The sequence below is a fragment of the Pezoporus wallicus genome, unplaced genomic scaffold, assembly GCF_028554395.1.
Source record: "Pezoporus wallicus isolate ANWC-B61680 ecotype Strahan unplaced genomic scaffold, APGP_CSIRO_Pwel_v1 contig_6484, whole genome shotgun sequence".
Classification (NCBI taxonomy): domain Eukaryota; kingdom Metazoa; phylum Chordata; class Aves; order Psittaciformes; family Psittacidae; genus Pezoporus; species Pezoporus wallicus.
The window spans coordinates 3,368,155-3,391,837 of NW_026638903.1; the positions used below are offsets into that span (position 1 = coordinate 3,368,155).

The 23,683-nt window shown below is 40.8% G+C and overlaps 2 protein-coding genes across 7 annotated transcripts in view; one reads left to right on the top strand and one right to left on the bottom strand.

Annotated features, from left to right (window-relative positions):
- Nucleotides 1-23,683, bottom strand: part of CMSS1 (cms1 ribosomal small subunit homolog) — a 250,363-nt gene that overhangs the window by 52,929 nt on the left and 173,751 nt on the right. The window contains exon 1 of one of the 4 annotated variants that reach the window (XM_057413070.1): nt 21,553-21,610. The exons of the other annotated variants lie outside the window; for them this stretch is intronic. Within the exon in view, the coding sequence (XP_057269053.1) occupies nt 21,553-21,595 (43 nt within the window). The 5' untranslated portion in view covers nt 21,596-21,610. Of the gene's footprint in view, nt 1-21,552; nt 21,611-23,683 lie in introns of those variants that run through there. 4 annotated transcript variants of the gene reach the window in all.
- The window catches only part of FILIP1L (filamin A interacting protein 1 like), a 206,739-nt gene that overhangs the window by 12,525 nt on the left and 170,531 nt on the right, over nt 1-23,683 (top strand). The gene's annotated exons all lie outside the window — the stretch shown is intronic.

Here is a 23,683-nt window from a genome sequence, read left to right on the forward strand (position 1 = left end):
GCCCCAACACCCCATCCATTTGTGTTTTTTCAGAGATGGGTTACTGCAAGACTGTCTTTATCAGACCAACAGAAGGAGATGCTTAGATTATGGAGCCAGTGAAAGTTATGGTAGCACACCTCCCAAAGCACAGGAATGGACATTAAAGAAAGTAACTGTACCCCCCCAGTTCCTTAGATTTTACTTCTTAGAAGTCTTTTGTGGGTTTGGATCTATGGCTCAAGAATCTCTATGGTCTTTTTCTTCATTCATTAGCACTGGAGCATTACAGACAATAGATATCACATACTTGCTAATGTTGTAAATACAGAAGTTCATTTCTACTGAAAGGCAACCAAATCAAGGAAGAACTTTCAACTTTGAACTTAAAAACTGGTCAGTAAGGGGTACTGGATAAGACTTGTATTCATCAGCCCTTCTTAAAAGTGGTTACAAACAAGTGGATAACAAATTACACAAAACCCAGGAAGAAACAGATTTTTACTGACTTATAAACCTTTCAAGGCCTCTAAAAATCTCAAAGGTTTTTTAATGGTTGTGTGGACATGGCACAGACTGGTGCAATAAAAGCACATGGCTCAACAGGTAGACGAAGTCCCTAAAAACCAAACACTAAGCAATGCAGCTAATTTTGCAACAAAAACTTATTTCTTGGACCAGTTTTGCTTTTTAGGATGCAGTCCACCAGTGAGTTGGTTTATGAACAATCACATCATGACACACATAGCTTGCATATCCCATCCTCTCATGAAAAACAGGGGTCTCTATAGTGGCAACACTACCTGTGAGGAAACACTATTTTTAAATAAAAGCCTTTCATTCTGGGGTAAATGATTTCCAAACAGATTTTGATCCCTTAAATCAGGGACCAAAACCTTGTGAGCAAGTAGGAAAGCATTCTACAACTTGAAATGTTACAGCCAAGCTGATGAAAGATAGCTCAAGCAACTTTAATGGCTCACAAGCAGTCATTTTTACTGTAGAAATCAACACACCATGCAGGTCCAATAAAAGCAAATTACTTGTTATTATGGAAAACACACTAATTCTACTCACTGTTTCCCGCAGGTCTACAGTAGTAATAAATCCAGATTTGCGTCATTAATCTCTACATAGCAACTAGTAAGTGTACAGTAAGTAGTGACAAAACCAACAGAAATGCCCCATAATACACATAATATTATTGCCTTTGTGTGAGAAGTCACCATGTGGTAAGTGAATATTAAAATATTCAAAGATCCAGCTCATTTTACACAGTTGGGCTCTCTGATGAAAGTTGCACTTGGAGCATGTTAGTGTAATAACACACTCCCACAATTATTTTTTCTTTTTTTTTTAAATCAGTATTTAGAATGAAACACTACGGCTGAATAGTATTACTCTCACCCACTTACATCATCAAAACAACATGACAGTGTTACTTTTATTTTCTAAAGCTCGTTTTTGGAGAAGCAAGTAATCTGTTCTCTCAGGTACTGTTTAGAAAGCAAGATTAGTATATTAAGCCAATTACCTTATCAAGTATTGTGCTTTTTACATTGCCATATTTACAACATAGCTTCAGGCACGGCAAATAAAAGCTGTTTTAAACCTACGATTGCCTCAGAGCTGTTTGACAGGGCTCTGTATGCCTCTTGGAGTTGGCCACTAGTTTTGTAGCGTGAGTCCCAGGCTTAATCCTGAGTCTAAAGTACTTCAGAGAATAAAGATTTCCAAGTAGAAGGCTGAAACGTTACACATCCATACTCAAATTCCAAAGGCAAACCTATTCATCCATAAGGAAGACCTATTTATATGTATTTACCTAGCAAGAATGTACAACGGTATTTGATTGTTTATCATCATAGCAAAGGAAGACAAGATAAGCACATGTATCTCACGAAATTAGCTATTGCCTATAGGCTTCCCCACATTCAGATCTCGGTTTGACCCATAGAGCCACCTGTGTATTTCTATTAAGATATATTCACTAAGCCTACATCAGAAGGCAATGAAAATCAGTTTCCTCCCTTACCTGATTTCCAGTTAACCAGTGGTCTTAAGAATCTGATGTCTCACATTCTAATGTAAAGACCTGAAGCCGAGAATGCCTATTTATACAGGACAGAAAGGAATTTAAATATACACTGATAGAATTTGATTTTAATTACATTGGACACAGTATTTGTCCAAGCAGAAGCACAAGGGGAGTACATTAAAGAACAAAAAAAAAAACCACCCCAAATCATAAACTTGGCTGTTGAAAAAAAACCATGGTCACATCTCTCATGTTAGAAATGTTGATAAGAGTTCAGAGCTGTTGCCAAGGTTACTGTTGTCTTGAATACATACTGACTGTTCAGAACCAGTCACATGACCTAAAGAATAAAACAACATTTAGTTTCATATACATCTGTTAATTCATGTAAAATTAAACAATTAAATTGTTTGCTTTTTTTTTTTTGCTGTTTTGTTTTGCTAAAACCAACCATCATTCAGCATATGTTTAGAAGAATACCCATCTTTCAGGAGTCTTTTAATCAATCATAACAATTTGCAAACCCATTTCAAAAATAAGTATTTAGAGCTCATGGAAGCAACGAACTCAAAGAATGGCTTATATCCAGGCATTGTGTAGACTGAATGATGTGATGCTCCAGATATTTCTCTGCCCATGTGGTATCATCAAAGAACTTTGTTACATTTTCTGTTGTTGGGTGTTGTTTTTTTTTAATAACATGACAAAAATTATGTAAAGAAAGATACAGACATATAGGGAACTAAGAACTGCAAAATGAGACAGGGGTAATGCAAAAGGGGTCATATTCCACCACTCAAACATAAGCCAGCAGAGAGGAAGGAATGAGATTAGAAGAAAGGTCAGAGAAGCAATGGCAGTCAGGTCTTTTCTTGGAAAGAGCTTAAGAATGGAATTAAAACATAAAACAACCTTCATACTTCTCAGACATCACCTTCTCTCTGCACTCTCTTCTCAGTAGTTTGGATAAGACTTTTACTAGACAAACTTTTTTAACTGTCCACTTGTACCCTGAGGTGCTTCAGAAAACTGCTGAGGGCTCAGCTGTCATCCCAGCATAAAGTGCAGTTGGCAAAATACTCTGCTCCACTAATGACCTTCCCTTGATCAAAGAATTTCCAGGGGGTCAAGGAAAAGGGAAAGGAGAAACAACACCTCGCTGTTGAGAAATTATCTCCCATTTCAGACCACAGGACGACTCTTTAGGAAGGTGCTGCCTCTGCTTCAGTTCAGCAAGAGCACAAGAGACTGAGGAACCTTCTGCTGATTTTGACAGCCATGCAAAAAAACCTTCTTTTCCAGTCTCACCACCAACCAGGTCTCTGCAGCAATTTGCAGCAATGTATTTCATTGGGCTACTCCACTAAATTAGTTGCGGGTGCTTCTGTAGTAAATCTTTCCTTAGTCGTGTGCTTCAGTAAAAATGGACTGGAAAAGTCTGCTTCATAGGCTTTGTATCAGCCACAAAAAGCTGAATGACACTGTGAAGTCAAGCCCAAAGTCCCCCAGAGAATTCGGGAGCACCACTGTCACATCACAATTTTCCAGTTTCATCCACTCAGCTGAAAGGATGTTTGAAATCAACATTTCTGTGGACAAAGAAAATCTCATTTCATTCTTCTCTCATTACTGAAGCGTGGCTGAAACCTTCTATTCTCAGAACAGCCACAAATAACTAACCCCTGGTACATGTAGGGAAATTTTAGTCTCAGAAGTAGAATTTCTCATAAGAACTTTTAAGCAACTGAAGATATAGAAAGGGACACTGTTACTTGGTCTCAGCTAGAGCAGTTGTTAACAAGATGATATGGGCCTGCCTTTAAAGTCTATTTGCACAAAAGGAGGTGAATCTGTCAGTAAACAGCAGGGTAACATCACCACACCCATAAACCTCTCTTCTAGAAGTGCCATACACCTGAGTATCACCCATGAAAGCAGATCCCATGGTTGATGTGAATGCCATCTAAGGCCCTCTTAACTCAAGCTCTGTTTCAGACCCTGAGATGCTGTTTCTTAACAGCATGACACAGGCCATCGTGCTGGAAGTCAGTCTGTTTCTGGGAAATGCCACTCCACTTCCACTTCTGACTTTTCTCCTTTCTCAGGTTTGCCCCTATAGCCAAAAAGCTTGTTTGGTGCTCCAACTAATCTATACCTCGAGTTAAAATGTTAAACATTAAACCCTTAGTACTTCATTCTGAGTTTAAGGCTGAGATTGAGAATCTCATAAAACCCAGAATGCTTAAGGTATGGCTTAAAACTACAAATTACAGCCCTTTTCCCAGCACCTTCTGTATTTATAAAAAAGAAAAATAAAAAAAGTATTACAAAGCTTATCAGAAACAAACTTCAATACAAGTGGAGTGAGATTTCAGAGGACACCCATCATCTCTATTGCAAACATGTATGCCAGAGCACAGAGTGTTAAGGTGATCTTCCTCAAACCACATGCCAAGTTAACGGCAAAGCCAGGGGCAGTATACAAATCTCACTGACATGGTAAAACATTAATAAGCCCACATGTGGCTTTTCTGCTTATTTACTGTATGTGTCTCTGCATCAACTTATTTTTCACATGCTGATTATTCATGACTGAACTATGCTTTTCCCACACTTGGGGAGTGCTACATGCAACTGCTCCCTATTTTCACTGAGTGAACTATCACCAGAGTGGGAGTCAGGCCTTTGAACAGCCTTAGTTCAATTAAAATCCCAAGCCTTTATGCTTGCTGTTACCGTATTTCTCTACTAGTTACTAGAAATATCATCATATTTCTCTTATTTCTGAGAACTTGTGGTTAAACAGGGCAAATCCCTCCCCACCCTTACTACGTGTAAGGTAGCCTCTCCGACTGCCCACTGTGCTAAGCTCCACAAGGATAAATCTGAGCGACACATCAGACTCACAAAAAAAGAAAGTCATCGAGCATCCCCTATTGTGCTACTGGCAAACAGGCAGGGAAGCTCAACAAGACAGAGAAGCTGCTGTACTCTTACTGCCTGCCTTGCATGTGTAAGATCCCCGTTTCTCAGGACACTATCAGTGATACAGAGCCCACAGGGTGGTTCCCACTGCCCATCCCCTTTGTTTAGCTTCTTAGGGAAATGACCACGGTATCTGTGTGGATATGCTTACCGCTGTGTGCTTATCCCAGATTTTTTTTCTGTGGTCCACAGTCATTACACAAAGGCAGGGAGGCGATTCTATAACGATCTTTGTGGAAGGTGAGGCTGGCATGTGTGATCCCAGACAGAGGGGAGAATCCCAGCAAAATCCTCAACCAAGTAAAAAGTTTCAGCTGACATTCACAGTCAACTGGACAGAAATTTATAGGAAAGTAAGCATGTTCAACCCCACTGCTCAGAGAACTACTCATCTGTCCAGGCAGGCTCTGTAAAACACTCATTTGGATGATTTATTCCATTTTTTCTTCTAAGAAATCTTTCCCAGCACTGGAACACAAGGGAGCAGACCGGTGGGTGCCACACATTTGTTAGCACAGAAAAGATCTTTATAAAAGAAAATTTTGTACTTTCCAAATCAAGAGGAAACAAGCCAGTGACATGGTGTTGCAAGGGATCCTGTTTCTTTCTAAGCATGCCTTTTCAAATACTTTGCAATTACATACCTTCAAGTACAGAAAAGCATCCACTTGGAAATAAGCAAGAGGATAGAGCCAACGTATGTATTTTAGGGTGAGTTTTTTTTCTCAAGGTCTGTATATCAGAGCAGAGATATCTATTATGAATATTTTGATCATACATTGCAAGCCAACACCAGCCATGGCTGCTTAAGTAAGGGGGGAAGGGAAAGACTGACCCCCATTATGACCTCTGTGCAAGTCCTGCCCCTTAGCTACCCATGCTGCAACAAACGACCCTGGCAGTGGCCCATTACGCATGAGGTTTACCACTAACCTTGCTCATGATGATGCAAGGCAGCCACAGAGCAAACACAAGCCACTCAGCTGGCAGATCTGCAGGGGCACTTGTAAGAAACAGGCAGTGACCTTTTCAGCCAGCAAAAACTACAGCAGGAAGACAACACATGAACAAACCTTATCATGCAACAGAAAATTTCCTCACTGGCGTAATAATGTAAAGGGAGACTATTTCCCACTGGCAGTTTTCTACATGAGGATGTAGCCTCAGTACAAAGGGAAGCATGAACTGCCAGGCTAAAAAAGTTGTGACAGACCGCAGCAAGCATACTCTTAGAATCATAGAATAGTTAGGGTTGGAAAGGACCTTAAGATCATCAAGTTCCAAACCCCCCTGCCATGGGCAGGGACACCTCATACTAAACCATATCACCCAAGGCTCTGTCCAACCTGCTTGAACACTGCCAGGTATGAAGCATTCACAGCTTTCCTGGGCAACCCATTCCAGTGCCTTGCTACTCTCACAGTAAAGAACTTCCTCCTTATATCCAGTCTACTCTTCCATTTCTTGAGTAGTTCAGACCTGGCCAGGCACATATCACATTGCCTCCACAGCAGTACTCCTTTGAGAACCAGGCATTTAACAATATAGACAGCCCCTGGGATGAAGGCAGTACATTAGAGAGGACAGGAGACCCAGACATGTAGCTTTACCGCACAGAGGGTCTCTCTCATTAGTGAGAATGGAGCTTTGCCACATTTTCTCTTGAACCTTCACCCTCCCAGAAAGCAAACACTACGGCAGGAGAGCTGTGGACTCCGTACAACTCTGTTCACCTATTTAAACTGCGTCAAATCCTGCTACCTAGTAACACCACCCTCTCTCTACCTCACAGATAGCTTCCCTTCTTTTCCCCCATGAAACTTCCAATGCTTTTTTTTTTCAAGTAGAAATTACCAACATTGATGGAATTCTGATACAACTTTTTAATTTCAAAAAGCTTTCTGCTTCCACTAAATATCTCTCTATCTACCCCAACCTTCCATAATTCAATCTCTATCTATAAATACTTTAATATGATTTATTCCATTTATTTTCTAGTTTCCCAGGTGACGACATGACAGACCTTCAATCTGGTCGTGTACAATCAGCATAGGAGAGGTCGGTGAATTGGCAATAACAAACTATTTGAGAGCCAGCAACAGGAAAAGTTCAGATATTCAACAATAATGCACTAGCACAAATGCATGCTTTCCTCCTCAAAGACTCCAGCATAAGAAAAAGCTTTAGGAGCAGATCCTTCACACCGTAATCTACACTGTTTTGATCTGGTGACTTAAGTATAATTCGATCTGCTTGCTGGCAAGCAGCTAGTCTGCAACAGGGGCAGAGATCTGATGCCTGAAGTCTAGACAAAGGACCAAAATACAACAGTTCCTACATCTCTGTGAAATTTGCAATAGACAATCTGGCAAGGACTTCAGCTTAATCTTTTTGCCTTGGCTTTCTCTTGCTTTCACACTCCCCAAGTGGAAAGCCACTTCTCATTTTAGGAATTTTGGATGAACATGCATTTCTTGCTTCGCTAGGTTTCAGGCATGCCTGTCATCACCAGAATGGGCACTGTGTGCCTCTTCCACAGCAAGCAATGGACAAACTGTTCCAACAAAATTCTTCTGCCAGGGCTGGGTCACAACAGTGGCAGTGAACAGAGGGATCCTGAGCAAGCCACTTCCCTGATGTGAGAGTAAGTGGTACAAAAAGATACTTGAATGAGGCAAGAGGATGGGAGAATGCTTCTCCTCAGTAAAACTGAAAATTTGAAAAGGCTGGAGTCTGGCACAGAGAAATGCATAGGCTGTAATATGTTTTGTAAAAAAACCTCCTCCTGCATAGCAATGTGGGACTCCTCAATGGGAAGCTCAACAAACCACTTAAACTTCTCTTTGCACAGGAGGGCCTGGTTAGCTCACCTGGACATGGCAATCTATGTGGAAGAAAAAAGGAGAAAATACTTTTAAAACATCAGTTTAAGTCCAGAACAGTTCCCCTTCTCAGAAAGGCCCAGTGTAGCTGCCCCTGTTAGCAAGGTACTGGAAGGGGTGATATCTCAGGCCTGTTCTTCAGCAATGCTCTAAAATCCCTGGCTATGAAGCAAGCCTGACAATCAGCCACCTTGCTCTGCTTGCACACAGACCCAAGTCAAGTAACCTGAGGAGTCATTAGCAATTCAACACTCACTGCAATTTCACATTATGGTCTGACCAAGTGGCACAAGCACTTAACCACAGCTTTTAACAGCATGCTGTGCACAGTAATCCCTCCTTGGTATTTCATGTAAGCTCCCACTGTGAATCAGCACACACAGCAATGAATTTTGGCTTAACAGGTGGACTCAACTGCACTTGCACTTTTTAGAGCAAGGAAGGTTATCATTCCTACCTAAATTACATCATGATCCTGACTGCTGTCCACCAACCTCCTCCAAATGCTGCCTTATAGTGGCTAATGTGCAGCCAGGGATGTTGCAGCTGGGAGAGCCTGGGAGGCTCAGTCATTCCCTTTCCCATTTGGGGAAAACTTGATGACATTTACACCTTACTTGACTCTGATGATCAGCCATGCTAGCAGGCAAACACAACATAATAGTGACACTTTAAAACAAGTGTTCAGGATGTGTTTTTCATTACGACAGTCAATCCAAACACACCATCCCCACCTCTGCCTTATCCCACTGCACAACAAACGTTAAGAAGCTAAAGTGATAGCAACACACGAATGATGAAAACATTCCACCAGCAGACTGGGCTATGCTGAACACTGCGTGGGAACATCAAATTAGGTATTTTCTGTAATCTGAAGTGTTTTTTTTTCATGGAACATTAGACTTTCTGGTATTTTTTTAATTCACAATTGTGCTCAAGCTCCTTGGGGGCTCTGTTTTGCAACATGGCAGAACTTCACAGGTGTGCTGGTTTTGACTGAGATAGAGTTAATTTTCTTCATGACAGTTAGTATGGGGCCATGTTTTGGATTTGTGCTGAAAACAGTGTTGATAATACAGTGATGTTTTAGTTATGGCTGAGCAGTGCTTGCACAGAGCCAAGGCTTTTTCTGCCTCTCACCCCAACAGCTGGGGGTGCACAAGGAACTGGGAGGGGACACAGCCAGGACAGCTGATCGCAACTGACCACAGGTATATTCCAGGCCATATGGCATCATGCTCAGCTTGTAAAGCTAGTGGAAGAAGAAGAAAGGGAGGACATTCAGAGTGATGGTGTTTGTATTCCCAAGTCACAATTACATGTGATGCAGCTCTGCTTTCCTGCGATGGCTGAACCTCGGCCTATTTCTCCTTGTGTCTTCCGATTCCATTCTTTGCTTTAAAAATATGACAGTAGAAATGGGTAACCCAACAAAAAAGAAATTCAGTAACATACCACAAAGCACTTACAGCATCAGGCATTGATATTGTGGGCTGGTAACACTAAATCTGCTCAGAAGAACTGCTGTGATCTTGCATAATCAAAACCTAACAGCATCAAATTTCTAATGTATCTAGTACATGAGAGGAATTTTAAAGAAGTAGTGCTGACCTCAGGTCCAGAATGAGGTGATGCCCTAAGGCAGTGTGGCACAGAAACATGTGCAGCCAACAGGGCATAGGAAAACAATTCATTTGACTTCCCCATGCAGAAAGGCTAGGCACTTTGAGTGGTACTCGTGGCAGTTACATCTGGCTGGTAAGAGGAAGCTGTTGATGACATTTGCCCAAAGCAAGGCTCTTAGTCACTTATCTAGGTCAGGCGCAAGTCTTTTAACCCCCTTATTTAAGAGCAAAGATTTTGCAAGGATGACTCCTCTTGATGGGTATGCCAACAAACTAATATCTTTGCCAGAACTGAAGGAGTCAGTTATCTGAAGACAAGACACTGCACAGTGTCACTTCCAAAACAAAGTCGGTTATTTCCTTCCAACCAGTAACCAAAAGTTGCCAACAGCAATACATATTCAAGAGAAAAAAATAGGGGAGCACAAACATGGGGAATAGCTGGAAAATTAGACTTCTTTTTATTTATTACTGCTGCTATTTTTAATTGAAAATGGTGTCAGAACACATTCTTCTAGTGACAATGTAATTTAAGCAGTCTATTACTCAGTATTATGTCAAATCAATGTTCTGCAAAACATTAACCTCCGTCCCAGGTTCATCCCCCTATCTCACCCCCAATATACTCATTCCAAAACCACACTATATTTAATCCCAAATATATAAAGCAGATAACATAAATGCTATTGCACTCAACTTTAGGGAATTACTAGCATAGTACTCTTGAAATCTCTAAGAAAACTCGTGCTGGGATAATATTTAAGGCTTTAGTCCCCAAAGCAACATTTCTCAAATGACCTCAAGCCTAAAGCTACCCAAGTTGCATCAAAGCTGCTCAGACATGTTGTTGCTGGCATTAGCTTAAGTTCTTTTAAAATATAGCTAAAACATGTAATAAATAGAGAACAGTGAAGTCACCACATGAGAAAGATTTTTAAAAGTTACCTTGCAGATCTTGCATATAAACATGAACAACGGGTGGCTGAGTGTCCTTGTCACTCAGAGCTTGCTTGCTCAGCCATTATGATCTTCAAAGCACTTCATGTCTTACCCTTCAGCTGTGTTGTTAAGATGCTATTGATCAGGTACCAATATACATGTTAATATGTAACCTGCCAGAGGTGTTTGAAATTCCATCTGATCTTCATCAAAGGAAAAAATTCCTCACCCTTATTACAGAGTATAAAAAAAATTACCAAATGCCCCCGAGCAGGATGGTTATCCCTCTCCAATACCGCCTTCCCTCACTGCAACACCATTAGCTCCAGATGAACCATGAGTTCTCCATACTATCTCCCCTTTCAGTAATGGCTTTGAACCAAGAATGTTACTATTGAAGAACAAGGACAGAAGGGCTGAATCCCAAGATAAGTAAGTGGCCCGGCTGATCTCATAAACTGTTCCCTAATGCTTACCACTGGGATCACACAAGGTTTCTGGAAACAGCATATAAAAACCAGACACTGAGGTTTTACCATTCTTAGGCAGGAAGTAAACAATGCTTAGCAGGAATTAAACACACATTATTCAAAGAAATTTAAAACACAAAACCCACATACAAATCATGTGGGACTTAGATCCGATAAAGAAATAGAGCAGGAACAGGTCTGGCAAAATCCACACTTGTACGCACTTGTGAAGGTACAGAGAGAACTACAGATGTAGGTCTTTAATGCTCTTCAAGAAACACAGCCACTACATTAGAACAAAGCAAGAACTACAGAACTTCAGATCCACTACCAGAGAAGTTAGTAGAAAAAACAACAAATCCCTCCAAAACAAACAACCCACTTCAGTGTGAAGAAAATCAAGCTATTGATGAGCATTTCTGAAAATCCTCCCTGTCCTACTAATGCGCCCTGCTGATGGCAGCAAACTGTGTGAGCTGTTAAGCATTTCAGCTTTTGTCCACTTTGAGGTCTGTCTCATGCAGAAGAGACTCACTCCTGTGTTTCTCCCTCTATATATGGAGGAAAACTGACTACATATATTTAAAGTACATGCTTCAAACACTCTCTAATCCTGAAGATAATTCTTCTGTTCTAACATGCCACAGGCTTTCAGGGGAAGTTAACTGGAAAACAAAACATTTCAGAAATAATAATACAGTAAAAAAAAAAAAAAGCAGACGATACACATGATGGTCCTAGAATTTGATGTCTATCACTGCAGCAAGCCATGACTGTATATTCAGATTTCTTCACTTTTTTTTCTACCGTGATGCTACTTGTCCTCAAGGACAAGTATCTCTAGACTTATCTCAGCCTAAGGTGCAGTACTTTCCAGTAAGTTGCAAGTTGTTCTGAGCAGCTGAGGAAGACTGAACAGTCACTCAAAAGTCCGAGCTGACCATTTTTGAGTTTTCTTCCCTCAGAGGTAAATTAACTACTAAGGAGGAAATAATTATGGAAGTACAATACTCAGTGCTTATACAGTGTCTTTTTATCAGCAGAACTCAAAGAGCTGCATATACTTATTAATGCACTTACCAACCACTAATCCAGGAAACTGACATCCTACTACTCAATCGTTCACAGAAGATTATCAAATTTGGGGGGAAAAAAAACAACAACAAACAAACCAAGATAAAACAAACCACTTTTGTCTTTTTCACTACTAAAAAGCCGTAGTTTTTAGGACCATAGGAAGATAAAAAACCCCACAGCTTTTGATCAATTCCATCTCATGTGCAGCCAAAGTCTCACTCCCAGCTAATAAGAAAAAAATTCTCTTGATGTAGCCAAGCTGCACTACATTGACATCTGGATATTATCCTGGTGCTGGGACCATTTGATTCATAAAAATCTGGAATTCTACCAAAAAGCTGATGGGACACACAAACCTCAGGTGATAGGTTTACCATCAGCCCACTCAGCTCTGAGTCCACACATTACAAAATGTAAGCACCTACATTAGGCTGCAAGAGAACAGACACATACCCCAGAGCATCCCAAGGCCAACTCACTGCTCTGTGTCCCTGGCTTTATAATTCTACAAAGAACAGAAACAAATCCAGCTCAAAGCAGTGTTCTGAAAACTAAATGTACGAAAACGCTGTTCCATTCATGTGTTTGCATGTCCTAAGAGACAGTCATAAAATATGATAAAAATATTAGCAGTTCGGTTTTAGGGACTGTGCTCTCACAGATGAGAACAGAACAACTCCAACTAAAGTCAATGGAATTATACCCACTGACATGAAAACACAACACGGCACTCAAAAAATACCTTAAATCTCAAAATCCCCAGATGCAACATCTGTGGCTGACATCTATATTAGCCACAAGTGCATTACCCTGAAAGGAGGTTTCAGTTATTTTTATAGTGAGATAATGTTCCCTTGATGATCTTAAAGTCTTAGTAGCATATAACAATTAAATTTTGTTCTTGAGAAAACAATAGTAGACATCTACAATTTTGAATCTATACAAGACTTAGCAATTTTTCCATTTTCTTCACTAGAACAGTGACTCCTCCAAAATGACATAAAGCTACTGACAAGCTACATACAGGAATTTGAAGGGAAAGCAGGGGGAAGTCTTCTCCAAGGCCAAGAGCAAACTGGAAGTTTTACACTTTGCCAGTTGCAAGAAAAATGAGAAACAAACCACTTCATTTTGTTATAATGTATCAGCTAACATATTTCGTAGAAGGAAACCTGCTCTTCATCAGGAAAATTCGACTTTCATCTGGTGAACTAAAAATACACCTGCAGAGGTTTGTTAACATGGTTGACCTCAAAATTTGGAACTTTCTGCCTTCCAGATGCAAAATAGCTCAAAATTCTGCATTTTCAGGGAAGGATCCAAAAGCCCCTCTACCGTCTATTCCCCACTGAAGTTAATCACCAAGCATTAGTGAACACAGCCAGTCTTAGCCGTTTCCTAAGGAAACACTGCATCCCCACTTTTGGATAGAAAATTGAGCAATTAAGTCTCTTCTGCGTTTTCTCTGGTACACTTTACAGCATGGCTAAGCAGGGTGTAGCACACTGCATGATGCCACCACTGCGGCTCTCCTATGTTTGGTCCTGAACTATTATAGCAAAGAAATAGAGATGTCAGGGCAGTGAGCAAATGTAGGTTTTTCTTTTCTCCTTCCCTTCTCACTTTTCTAAACTTGAGTGGGTGTTGTCTGTTTTCTGTGAGGGTTTTGTTGTTTTTCTTTGTTTGGTTTGTGTTTTTTTTTTAAGGAACTTGAAGGTGCTATATGAAAACGTCACTTCAAGTTTGTTTTGTCAGAGGTAAAACAAGGAAGTGAAATATCTTAACCAGTAACATTACTACAGGTCAAGCCAAATGTTCATCTGAGCCAGACAATCTAAGTACAGTTTGATTTGTCTGTGTTAGGAAGGAATCGAAGTAGAGATAGCTCACCCTTTTATTGTTTAAATAGAAAAAAAAAAAAAATGGTTACTGTCCCATAACTAAGGATTCCTTGCAACATGTCACCTTAATGCCTATCATGCCATGTCTGTGTGTGGGAATGGTCACTCAGGCCCTGCTCCTGTCAGGACTAAGCAGCACTAGTGGCAGCATCTTCAGGCTTTATTCTGCACTACAGATACGTGATTCAAAGAACTAGTGGATCCCACTTGTTACTCTAAAATGTACAATCCATAATTTTCCTGGCGGCAAGCAGACAGGAAGGTTAAAAATAGGAGAATAACGGGAAAGGAGAATAATGTTTCTATCTTCTCTGAATGACCAGAGCGACCTCATCAGTATGTCTTTCCCCTGCCCAGCTCATCCCAAATAGGTTCCCCAACTCCTCAGCAGCACAGTGACTGCAAAGCCATGCTGCAAGCAAGAATTAAATCCCACTTGGCATCCCTTTCAACACTGCACAGCAGAGACGTGGATCCCATTAGCTGCTCTGAAGACCTATGGACCAGGAATGCTTATTTAGAGATGCTACTGGAGGTTACCCGCATTTACGGAAGGAATGAATCCCAATCCCCAGCACCAGCTCTACCCCAGTACACTAACAACAATGTACAAATGACAATCTGATACCCAATGCGACTACCTCTGAGCTGACCCAGTGGTATACAAGGCTCTTTTTAAGATAGAATTGCAGAGTAATTCACATTCTCCTACAGCTTAAACCCCTTGTGGGTGGATGGAGTGTGAAAAATTCTTCAGGCAAGGATAAAAATACCAGAAAAGAAGGGAAGGGACAAAAGACAGCAGCTTCATTTCCTGACCTGATGTGGGCCTTGACATGCACTTAAAGGAAGTCAGTCCAGGACAAATGCTGCATCTTGTAAAGTATCTGAGAAAGCTCATCAGTTATTAGTGTCTTACCCACCTCAGCGTTACTTTTTTAGCAGAAAGGACAGCCCATCAAAAACCTAATCCTCTACAAACCAGAAGGAAGCAGGCAGCCTTGCACTCATTTTTTGTAAAACTGTCAAGACCCAATTAAAGGTGATGCAGAATTATCCTACTGCTCTCAGGAAGGGTCACCAGATCATTCAGAAGCTTAACTATAACCCACAGTTATAGATGTAAAGAGCTCAGTTTACAATGCATTTCTGCATCTATATTCGCACAGAAGCTCACAGTATAACACAAACACAGACAAAACTAACACCCTTTCAGATGTGGGGCTGAAGTGACCTCAAATTAACCTGATTCAGATTAAAGAGGCACCCTTCTGAAGTTCCAGATATGATTCTAGGACCCCTGTGTCCTGAGACACAAAAGCCAGTAAGTTTGGTTCTATACCCATGCCTTGTGGGAGCTCCACAAATAAGTGTATACCCTTCCCACAAGCTAACATTCCTTGTGCAATGGACTTGTGCAAAGTGTTTGACACTGTCCCACATGACATCCTTGTCTCTAAATTGGAGAGACATCAATTTGATGGATGGACCACTCGGTGGATAAAGAACTGGCTGGTTTGATACGCTGGAGGGAAGGAATGCCATCCAGAGGGACCTCAACACTCTTGTGAGGTGGGCTGATGCCAACCTTATGAAGTTTAACCATGACAAGTGCAAGGTCCTACACCTGGGTCAGAGCAATCCCAGGCACAGCTACAGGTTGGGCAAAGAAGAGATTCAGAGCAGCCCTGTGGAGAAGGGCTTGGGGGTGTTGGGTCAATGAGAAAATGAACATGAGCCAGCTTCAGTGTGTGCTTGCAGCCCAGAAAGCCAACTGTATCCTGGGCTGCATCAAAAGGAGCATGACCAGCAGGTCGAAGGAGGTGATCCTGCCCCTTTACTCTGCTGTTGTGAGACCTCACCTTATTGTGTGCGGTTCTGGTGTCCTCAACATAAAAAGGACATGGAACTGTTGGAACAAGTCCAGAGGATGGCAACAAGGATAATCAAGGGGGTGGAACACCTCCTGCATGAAGACAGGCTAAGAAAGTTGTGTCTGTTCAGCCTGGAGAAGAGAAGGCTGTGTGGAGACCTCATAGTGGCCTTCCAGTATCTGAAGGGGGCCTATAAGGATGCTGGGGAGGGACTCTTCATTAAGAACTGTAGTGTTAGGACAAGGGGTAACGGGTTAAACAGGGGAAGTTTAGACTGGATATAAGGAAGATGTTCTTTACTGTAAGGGTGGTGAGGCACTGGGAAGCTATGAATGCTCCATCCCTGGTGGTGTTCAAGGTCAGGGTGGACAGAGCCTTGGGTGACATGGTTTAGTGTGAGGTGTCCCTGCCCATGGCAGGGGGGTTGGAACTTGATGATCTTAAGGTCCTTTCCAGCCCCAACTATTCTATGATTCTGTGATTCCCTGAGGACACTGAATGAGACTGCCCAAGAACAGGAATTTAAAACAGGCTGCAGGACAGTGGTTTACTAAGAACAGGATGTTTTGGGGACTGCAAACAGCCAGTATACATGCAGGGCACAAGCACTCTGGCCAGTGGAGTCACAAAGAAAAGGGCAGAGCTGGACAGGCTCCCACCTGCAGCAAGGCAAGGCTCCAAGCACTGACATAGCCCTCTTCAAAGACTTCAAAATGGTCACAGTGAACACAGGCCCTCCCCGGCTCATGCTGACTGAGCATAAGATGGACCTTAAAAGGATTAAGGTATGAAGGACCAAGACTGCAGGCAGATGGAGATACGGAGGATGGTCTGTAGGGAAAACAACATCTGCTTCAAAAAACCACCTTACTCCCTTCCAGTGAGTCACTAAGGTAGAAAAATACAGCTTTTGCTCTGTTCCTTCTGAGGAAGGAGCCATTTCAAGGCTCTGATTTGTCTTAGTGGGGATCCCCTCATTAGTTTATTATGAACCAGAGGTACTTTCTGTGAATGGCCAAACCACAGTGACGGAACAGATTTCTTTATGTGAAGTAACCCCTTGCTACAACATGGATACTATCAGCTAGTGTCATCATCCTGCATTTTCTTTGGTGAGTGAAGATGCTCAATCTGACCACTTGTGTGTCAGACAGACAGAAAAGGCCTTCTGAGAAGGAAGCTTTGGATCATTTCTTGGCAATGCACTCTTGGCCCTGGGCTCTAAACCCTGACACAGCACATGTAAGCAGGTTATGCTCTTCCCACACCAGACAAGGAGGTGCATATCCTCAGTGAGGAATGGAGCTCTTATAGCTTACATCTGCCTACAACTCTGCCAGGTAAGAAACATGAGGCTGGAAATTGGCCTGTCCCACAGCAAAAGAAATCAAAGATGATGATTCAAAAAAAGTTAAAGTTCACAAAAGGAGCAATGAAAGTTAGAAAGGCTCAAGCAACCTCAAGCAAAGAGCATCATATCCCAGGGGAGCTCTCACTTGCCAAAGCAAGAGGGGCAACTGAGCGTGCAAGGGCGAGTGCTATCCACTCCAGCTGCCTTTATGAAGAACAAAGAGAGGACTAAGGAGGTGCATGGGTTGCCCTTTGCAGGCACCACTAGCGTTAAAGCTTCTCCAGCCCCAATGGCAACATGAACAAACATCAAGGGAGAACATACATATTGACAGCCACACTGGAAAGTACACTTTTCCCCTACCAGACATAGTTTGGAGTTGCAGTTGTTTGATTCTTACCAAATTTACATGCCTAGCAACATTATTAGGATAAATTCCTGTGACAAGCTGATCTTACATTACTAACAACACAGGAATCTTACGCTGTCAAGGACAAAAGCACCAGCAGGATTCTCCACATACAGGGACACTAACGGGTAGAACTCCTGCAACTTTTCTTCTGGGCTGATCCTTAACATTAACTCAACATAATGTGCTTACAGTTACAACACTCCCAAGGACATAACTATAATAATTTGGCAGATTTTACTCTGTAATTTTTCTGTACTTTCTGTATTTTTTTCTCCAAAGAATTTAAATGTTTGAATATTTATTGTTTTTTCCTAACTTCAACATAGCTGCAGAGCAGCTCAATAGCCTTCCCCTCCAGTTTTGGGCTATGTTTGCACAGTCCAGTAAAAGAATCTGCTATAATATGGGCACAGATATCTAAGTTCAAATGAAATTCATGAGGTCATACCTTCGATTCTCTAAAGAATTCCTCTGGCCATTTTTATATGTAGGGTTGTATATATCATGACACTTCTATTGGCGCAGGAGTGAGGAATAGGGAGAGTTACAAATCATGCAGTCATTAGTAATACAAGACATCTCAAAGACAAAATGAAACTAGATGGACCAAACTTTTCTATAGCCACTAACAAAGGAAGTGAGTATGGTTATGTAGAAATGCAACCTCAATACAGCTATCACTCAGTGGATTAGCATTGAGCAACTCAGTTTTGCTGTGCTATTTAACTCAGAGGAGTAAGGCAGTCCCTCCATCTGAAAAATGGCTTGCATGAGCCAAAGACATACAGTTTTATGGTTTTTGCTTAATTGCTTCATTTTGAGGCCAAGTCTTGCTTGCACATTCAAACTACAAATGAAGAAAAATATATTCAGGCTATATCTTGGCTATAGCTAACATGTATTTGTAGCAAAGCTGTTTCACTCTACTTTTAACTTGCTTTTGAACTCCAGTGCCTTAAGATTACTTTGCAGGAAAAAAAGGTGGTAAAATGCAGACTGATTTGGGTTGATTTCCACTTTACATGTAAGCAGGAGCTCTTCACAGCTGACTCACAGTAATACCCTTTGGTCACTCCTTGGTAGACAGCTGTAGAGAACCAACACTGCAGTTAGCCATGAAGAAACTTGAGTTGGGGGAAAATACCCTATAGGCTAATTGTTGTGGAGGTTTTGCCTATCTTCCATTCAGAGATGACAAAAAGACATAGCTTATTATGCAAACAACATTACCCAGCTCTGACCTGCTTAGTGTTAGCTGAAGTTAGTGTTATATTACACCAACATGGCTGCAGGAAAGTAAGCACAGAAGAAATAAATTACGTTCCTAAGGAAGCAGCAACTACCTAAAGACATGAATTAGCAGGTTGGCAACATCTTGCATTACAAAGCTAGAACTTTAAGGTCATGAATGCAGGTAAGTGGGTATAGAGTTAGTTACACAGACGTCTCGTTTATGCTTTAAAATCTCAAATTAGATGACATGTCACAAACTTTTTCCTAGCATGACATTTTAATTGGTTCATCCAGTTAAATGGCTCCAGGGTGAACCAGTGATACTATAAAGGAAACAGACTGCTATCCTATTAGGAAGGATGCTAAAGACATGGGAGGAACATCCACAAATAGTAAAGGAAGGCCTATGTTTGCAAGCCTGTAATTGTACCGCTCTGCACCGCTGTGTAATTTTAAAACCACTGGGCTCCTGTTTTCTCCTGAGTCTTTCTCTCTGAATCTGCCAACTTTTCCCATCATTCAGCTGATCCTGATCATTCACACCTCTCTCACACTTCAAACCTATTAGCTTTGCTAGTCTACTGGGGGTCTTTACCATGCCTTTAACTTACACAGGATTTTTTCTGATAGTGCAAAGAAATCCCAGTCAAAGTCTTCAAATAAGGCCAATACACATGCTTATAGCTAATCACAACAAATCTGAAAATTGAACCAATACAGCAGCTAGAGCAATTACATTTTCTTACAGTGACTAATAATTTCTTTTGTGTTTTAAAGACCTAAAGTCAACTGAAGCATGGGAAAATATTTAATGTAATTTTCCAAAGCACAGCATTTCTGAAGCTCTGCCAGTCATGTGGTAGACTGAACACAGCATTGTGAAGTATTCTCATGGGTAACCAGAGTGACTCTACAATTATTTAAAGCCTTGTGAGATTCACTTATAATTCTAGGTAAAGTATTTCACTGGCGACTGCACAAAGCTGCGTTCCAAAATCTGAAGTGCAAAATTTCATGGCCTCTAGCCCTGGCAATTCACATCCTATAAAGCAATCAGAAATTTTTATCTTTTGCAGAATAGCTGGGATCCCATGCCCTTGTAGACAGTTTCTGTATTTTGTTCCCTAAGCAATAAAATATCACAACAGCTGCTAGCAGGTTGGAAGGAGGTCAACAAAATTAGTGTCAGGGGCTTTTTATTTCTTCTCTTTTAAACTCCTTGGGGAGGCTTGATCAAAACTTAGCAAAGTGCATAAGTATCCTGTGTAATAGGATTGTTAGATCTGTTGGCTTCAAACTAAAAGGACTATAAACCAAAATTCCTATTATGGATATTTCTTGATGTTTGGTGGTCTGTCATGCATTCCCACTAAGGATAGTCATTTCCATCTTTGTGCACTTAAGATCTCTGATTAAAGAGCGTTGCTGTAATACTTTGATGAAATTACTGTTATTTTGGAATTTTACTTTTGAAAAAAAAAAAGTAACAGAATAATTAACATGTCTATCGATTCTGCTCTCCTTAATGGCAAAAGTGGAAAGGCTGAGTTATTAACCACTTGTTTGCTTTGGCTATTGACAACATGTTGGACACACTTCTAGCATTTCAGCAATGCCAGAAGCCTGAGTTTTCCTCTAATTCTGCCTACAAAGCCCTGTCCAAATGGGCAATGCAGACTCACAGAAACATCTGAGATAAAGATGTGCCTTCTTAGAATCATCTGAACTAATACGTCACTACTGATCCACTCAAAGAGAAAGCAGACAAATTTGAAGCATATTTTGTATTTATGCTTAAGCAATTCCTGGGTGAATCTTACTAAGCTGGTTTTGATTTATGAAGTTCTTTGCATCTCTGTGCTAACTATAAGGAACAACTTGCCTTTCTTTCTCTGTTGGGATGGCCTGAGACTTGTCATCAATAGACACAGTCTTCCCAAAGCTTTACTTATTAAATGCTAAATGTCTATGGAAAGGTTTTATGTAGAGTAACCCACCACTGTGGATTAAGGCCAGTGGCCACTAAGCAGTTTTGCAGTTTCTCCAGTGTGACAGAGAAGAAACCAGTCCAAGTGCCATAAACACCATAAGCCAAAACTTAATCACACAGAATTCAATGGCAAACTTCCTACCGATTTTGTAGAATCCAAAATTTAGTTTCTTGTTACAGAAACTTAACAATTAAAAAACACAAAAGGAACCTGACGTTAGACCTCCTCAATATATATAAGGCAAAGCATTTTGCCATGTTTTCACAAGTATCCAATGTTGAAAATACCCTTCCAAAATTTCTTATGAAGTATTCCAACTCCCCACTATCATAATACTTCACAAGCAGGTTTATCAACATAAAACAACACACCACATATAAAATTCATCACATATAGCAGACTTCTCTCACAGAAGATGAGATCATAAATTTTGTGGGCAGTTTGGTAGTTTTTCCTCCTAACAGCTAAGTTATTAATTCCCCCCCCCCCCCCCCCAAAAAAAGTCCATAAAGCAGCACTTAGACCTACATATATAACTTGAGTTTCATTCCTTACTCCGAGAAAATACCAGTACCTAACAAGCTTTATTAAAAAGACAAAATCACCATAAGCAAACAAATAAACCCTAATCCCCCAAAAAATCAAACCAACCCACAAAAAATAAAAAAAACCAGTCTTAAGAACTGCATTTGGTTCTGTGTGGAAAAAAAGAGGGTAAAATATTCTCAAAAAGGCTACAGCTGAAGGAAAAGAACTGAAGTGCTTACACATCTGCTAGAATTATGAGCATCTTACTCACTGAACTATTTAGTCTCCAGCTTATCTGACATGGCTCCATGAATGTGTCTCTCTGCCCCCAGCAGGAACAGTTAAAGATGTTTTAAAACTCTCTGAGGACAGTTTAAAATGAATAAAAAACGTAGAACCATAAACAAAAAAAAAAGCCTCAAATAAAGTCTCTAATACACATGGAAAGATCTGAATTTGAGCTCATGAAAGACTGATTTTTTAAAAACAGATGGTAATTTATTAACTGTGAAAAAGTTTGACTGGCCTAGATACTACCAAGGACCTTTTCATCCCTAAATAACATATTTTATCAAATGGTCTGTTTAAAACAAAACCACATAAACACTCCATGTGCTTTCCACCAAGGAGAAAGCAGCAGAAAATCCTTTTTCAAGACTGACTATAAACATACTCCATGTGACACGTGTGGGACATGTTTTCACATTTTCAGATAACGCTATGAGAAGCTGCAGCTCTGAAGGTGGTGTGCCAGAAGCAGAAGCACTTCACATGGGGGTAAACTGTGGATAGGAATAACAAAACAGAATTGCTTGTCTCTCAGAAAGGCTTCCGGTTTGCTTTTTCAAGCTCCAGATGTGTTCACTCAGCACAGCCTAGTACTTGCTACTGCTGCCCCTAATTCTTCAGGTACAGACACAGCCACACCCACAGGCATACCACAACCTCCCAACTAATAAAAGCTAACCAGCAATAACCTTGCCCTGCCTTCCACAGTGAAAGGCAGATGTTATCAAAGCGAAGAAAAAGTGCCCCTGACAGCAGTTTCACCCTGCTCACTGTATGAGCTTCACTCTCTGCGTTACAATCCCCAGATTTTTTAAGTCAAGGTCTAAATAGAGAGGGATTGTATAAAGATGTGCACTGCAATTCTTTTCCTGAATGCCCAGGAAAACAGTGGATCCTGAGAGATGCTGGGACAACCATGGTGTGGTTTCAGGATGCAAACAGGAGAGCAGCCTCTTTCTATAGACCTCCCACCCTGGATGCACTGTAGATGCCTGCAGCAGATCCAACCTAAGAGCCAACCAGCAGCCCACCAATCCAGTTTTCATCAACCTACAGTACAGATGTGTCCAGCTGGTAAACCTTCATATCCTTGCCAAGCTACTGACCTCAACAAATACCAAGAAGAACAGAAATCAGGAAAGTGAGTTTTAACTGAACCTCCCAAAAAAGATTCCATTTGACTTCTACGTTACTTAGATATACTGTGAGAAGCCCACAGCATATTTTCCTCTTCTTCAGCCTAGAGCCAAATAAAATCAGCAATAGAAATCTCTGCTCAACAGCCTCAGTAAAACCATATGTAGCATGCTTGCCTGTAATTGCTGGACACAGGTTTTACATCAAGCCATGCTTCATCCTAAAGTCTTACCGATCAAAGCACTCTTCTTTAGAGGAAATATAACCTCATTACTTTCCACACAGCACTTTACAAACCCAAACAACTGGTTAGTTCTCCTGATTCTGACTCAAACAATTGATAATAAAGCCTATGAACTGTAAATTCTGTTTGCAACTGCCAACTGGTGGCCATCTTGCTGAGCAGGTAATTTTCTTGTATTGAAAGATTCAAAGCTCAAACATGAAACTAATTAAATTCTAAATCTCTGCATACAGCTACACGTGCCTCAAAGGGCCTTATATGCATCTGCAAAATATAAACAAAAAATAGATAATCCCATAACTACAGTTCCAGAATCTGTGAGTATAATTTTATTACAGATATTGGACAGTTATTTGCTTACAAAAGAGACAAATACTTAATTTGATGTTTCTTTCTGTAGCTTTTCCAGCAGAAAACAGAACACTCGATTTTGACGACTAGCCCTAAAAACTGGGATCTTTTATTTCAGTCAGTCAGGCTGTCTCTCTTTTGTGGACTAACATCAAATGTGTCAACCACAACTGGGTTTATAAATTCTCAGGTTTTAACATACTGAAGGCAGAAGATTTTACATAGAACATGAAGAAAACAAAAGTTCAGGACTTGCTCCAATCAGATGTACTACATGTCTTAATTTTTATACTAGTCAGGGTTCACAAAAGCCTAGAACTGAAGTAAATTCCTAATTATGCTGGCAAGTCGGGAAAAGATGAGCAGAAAAGACTAAAA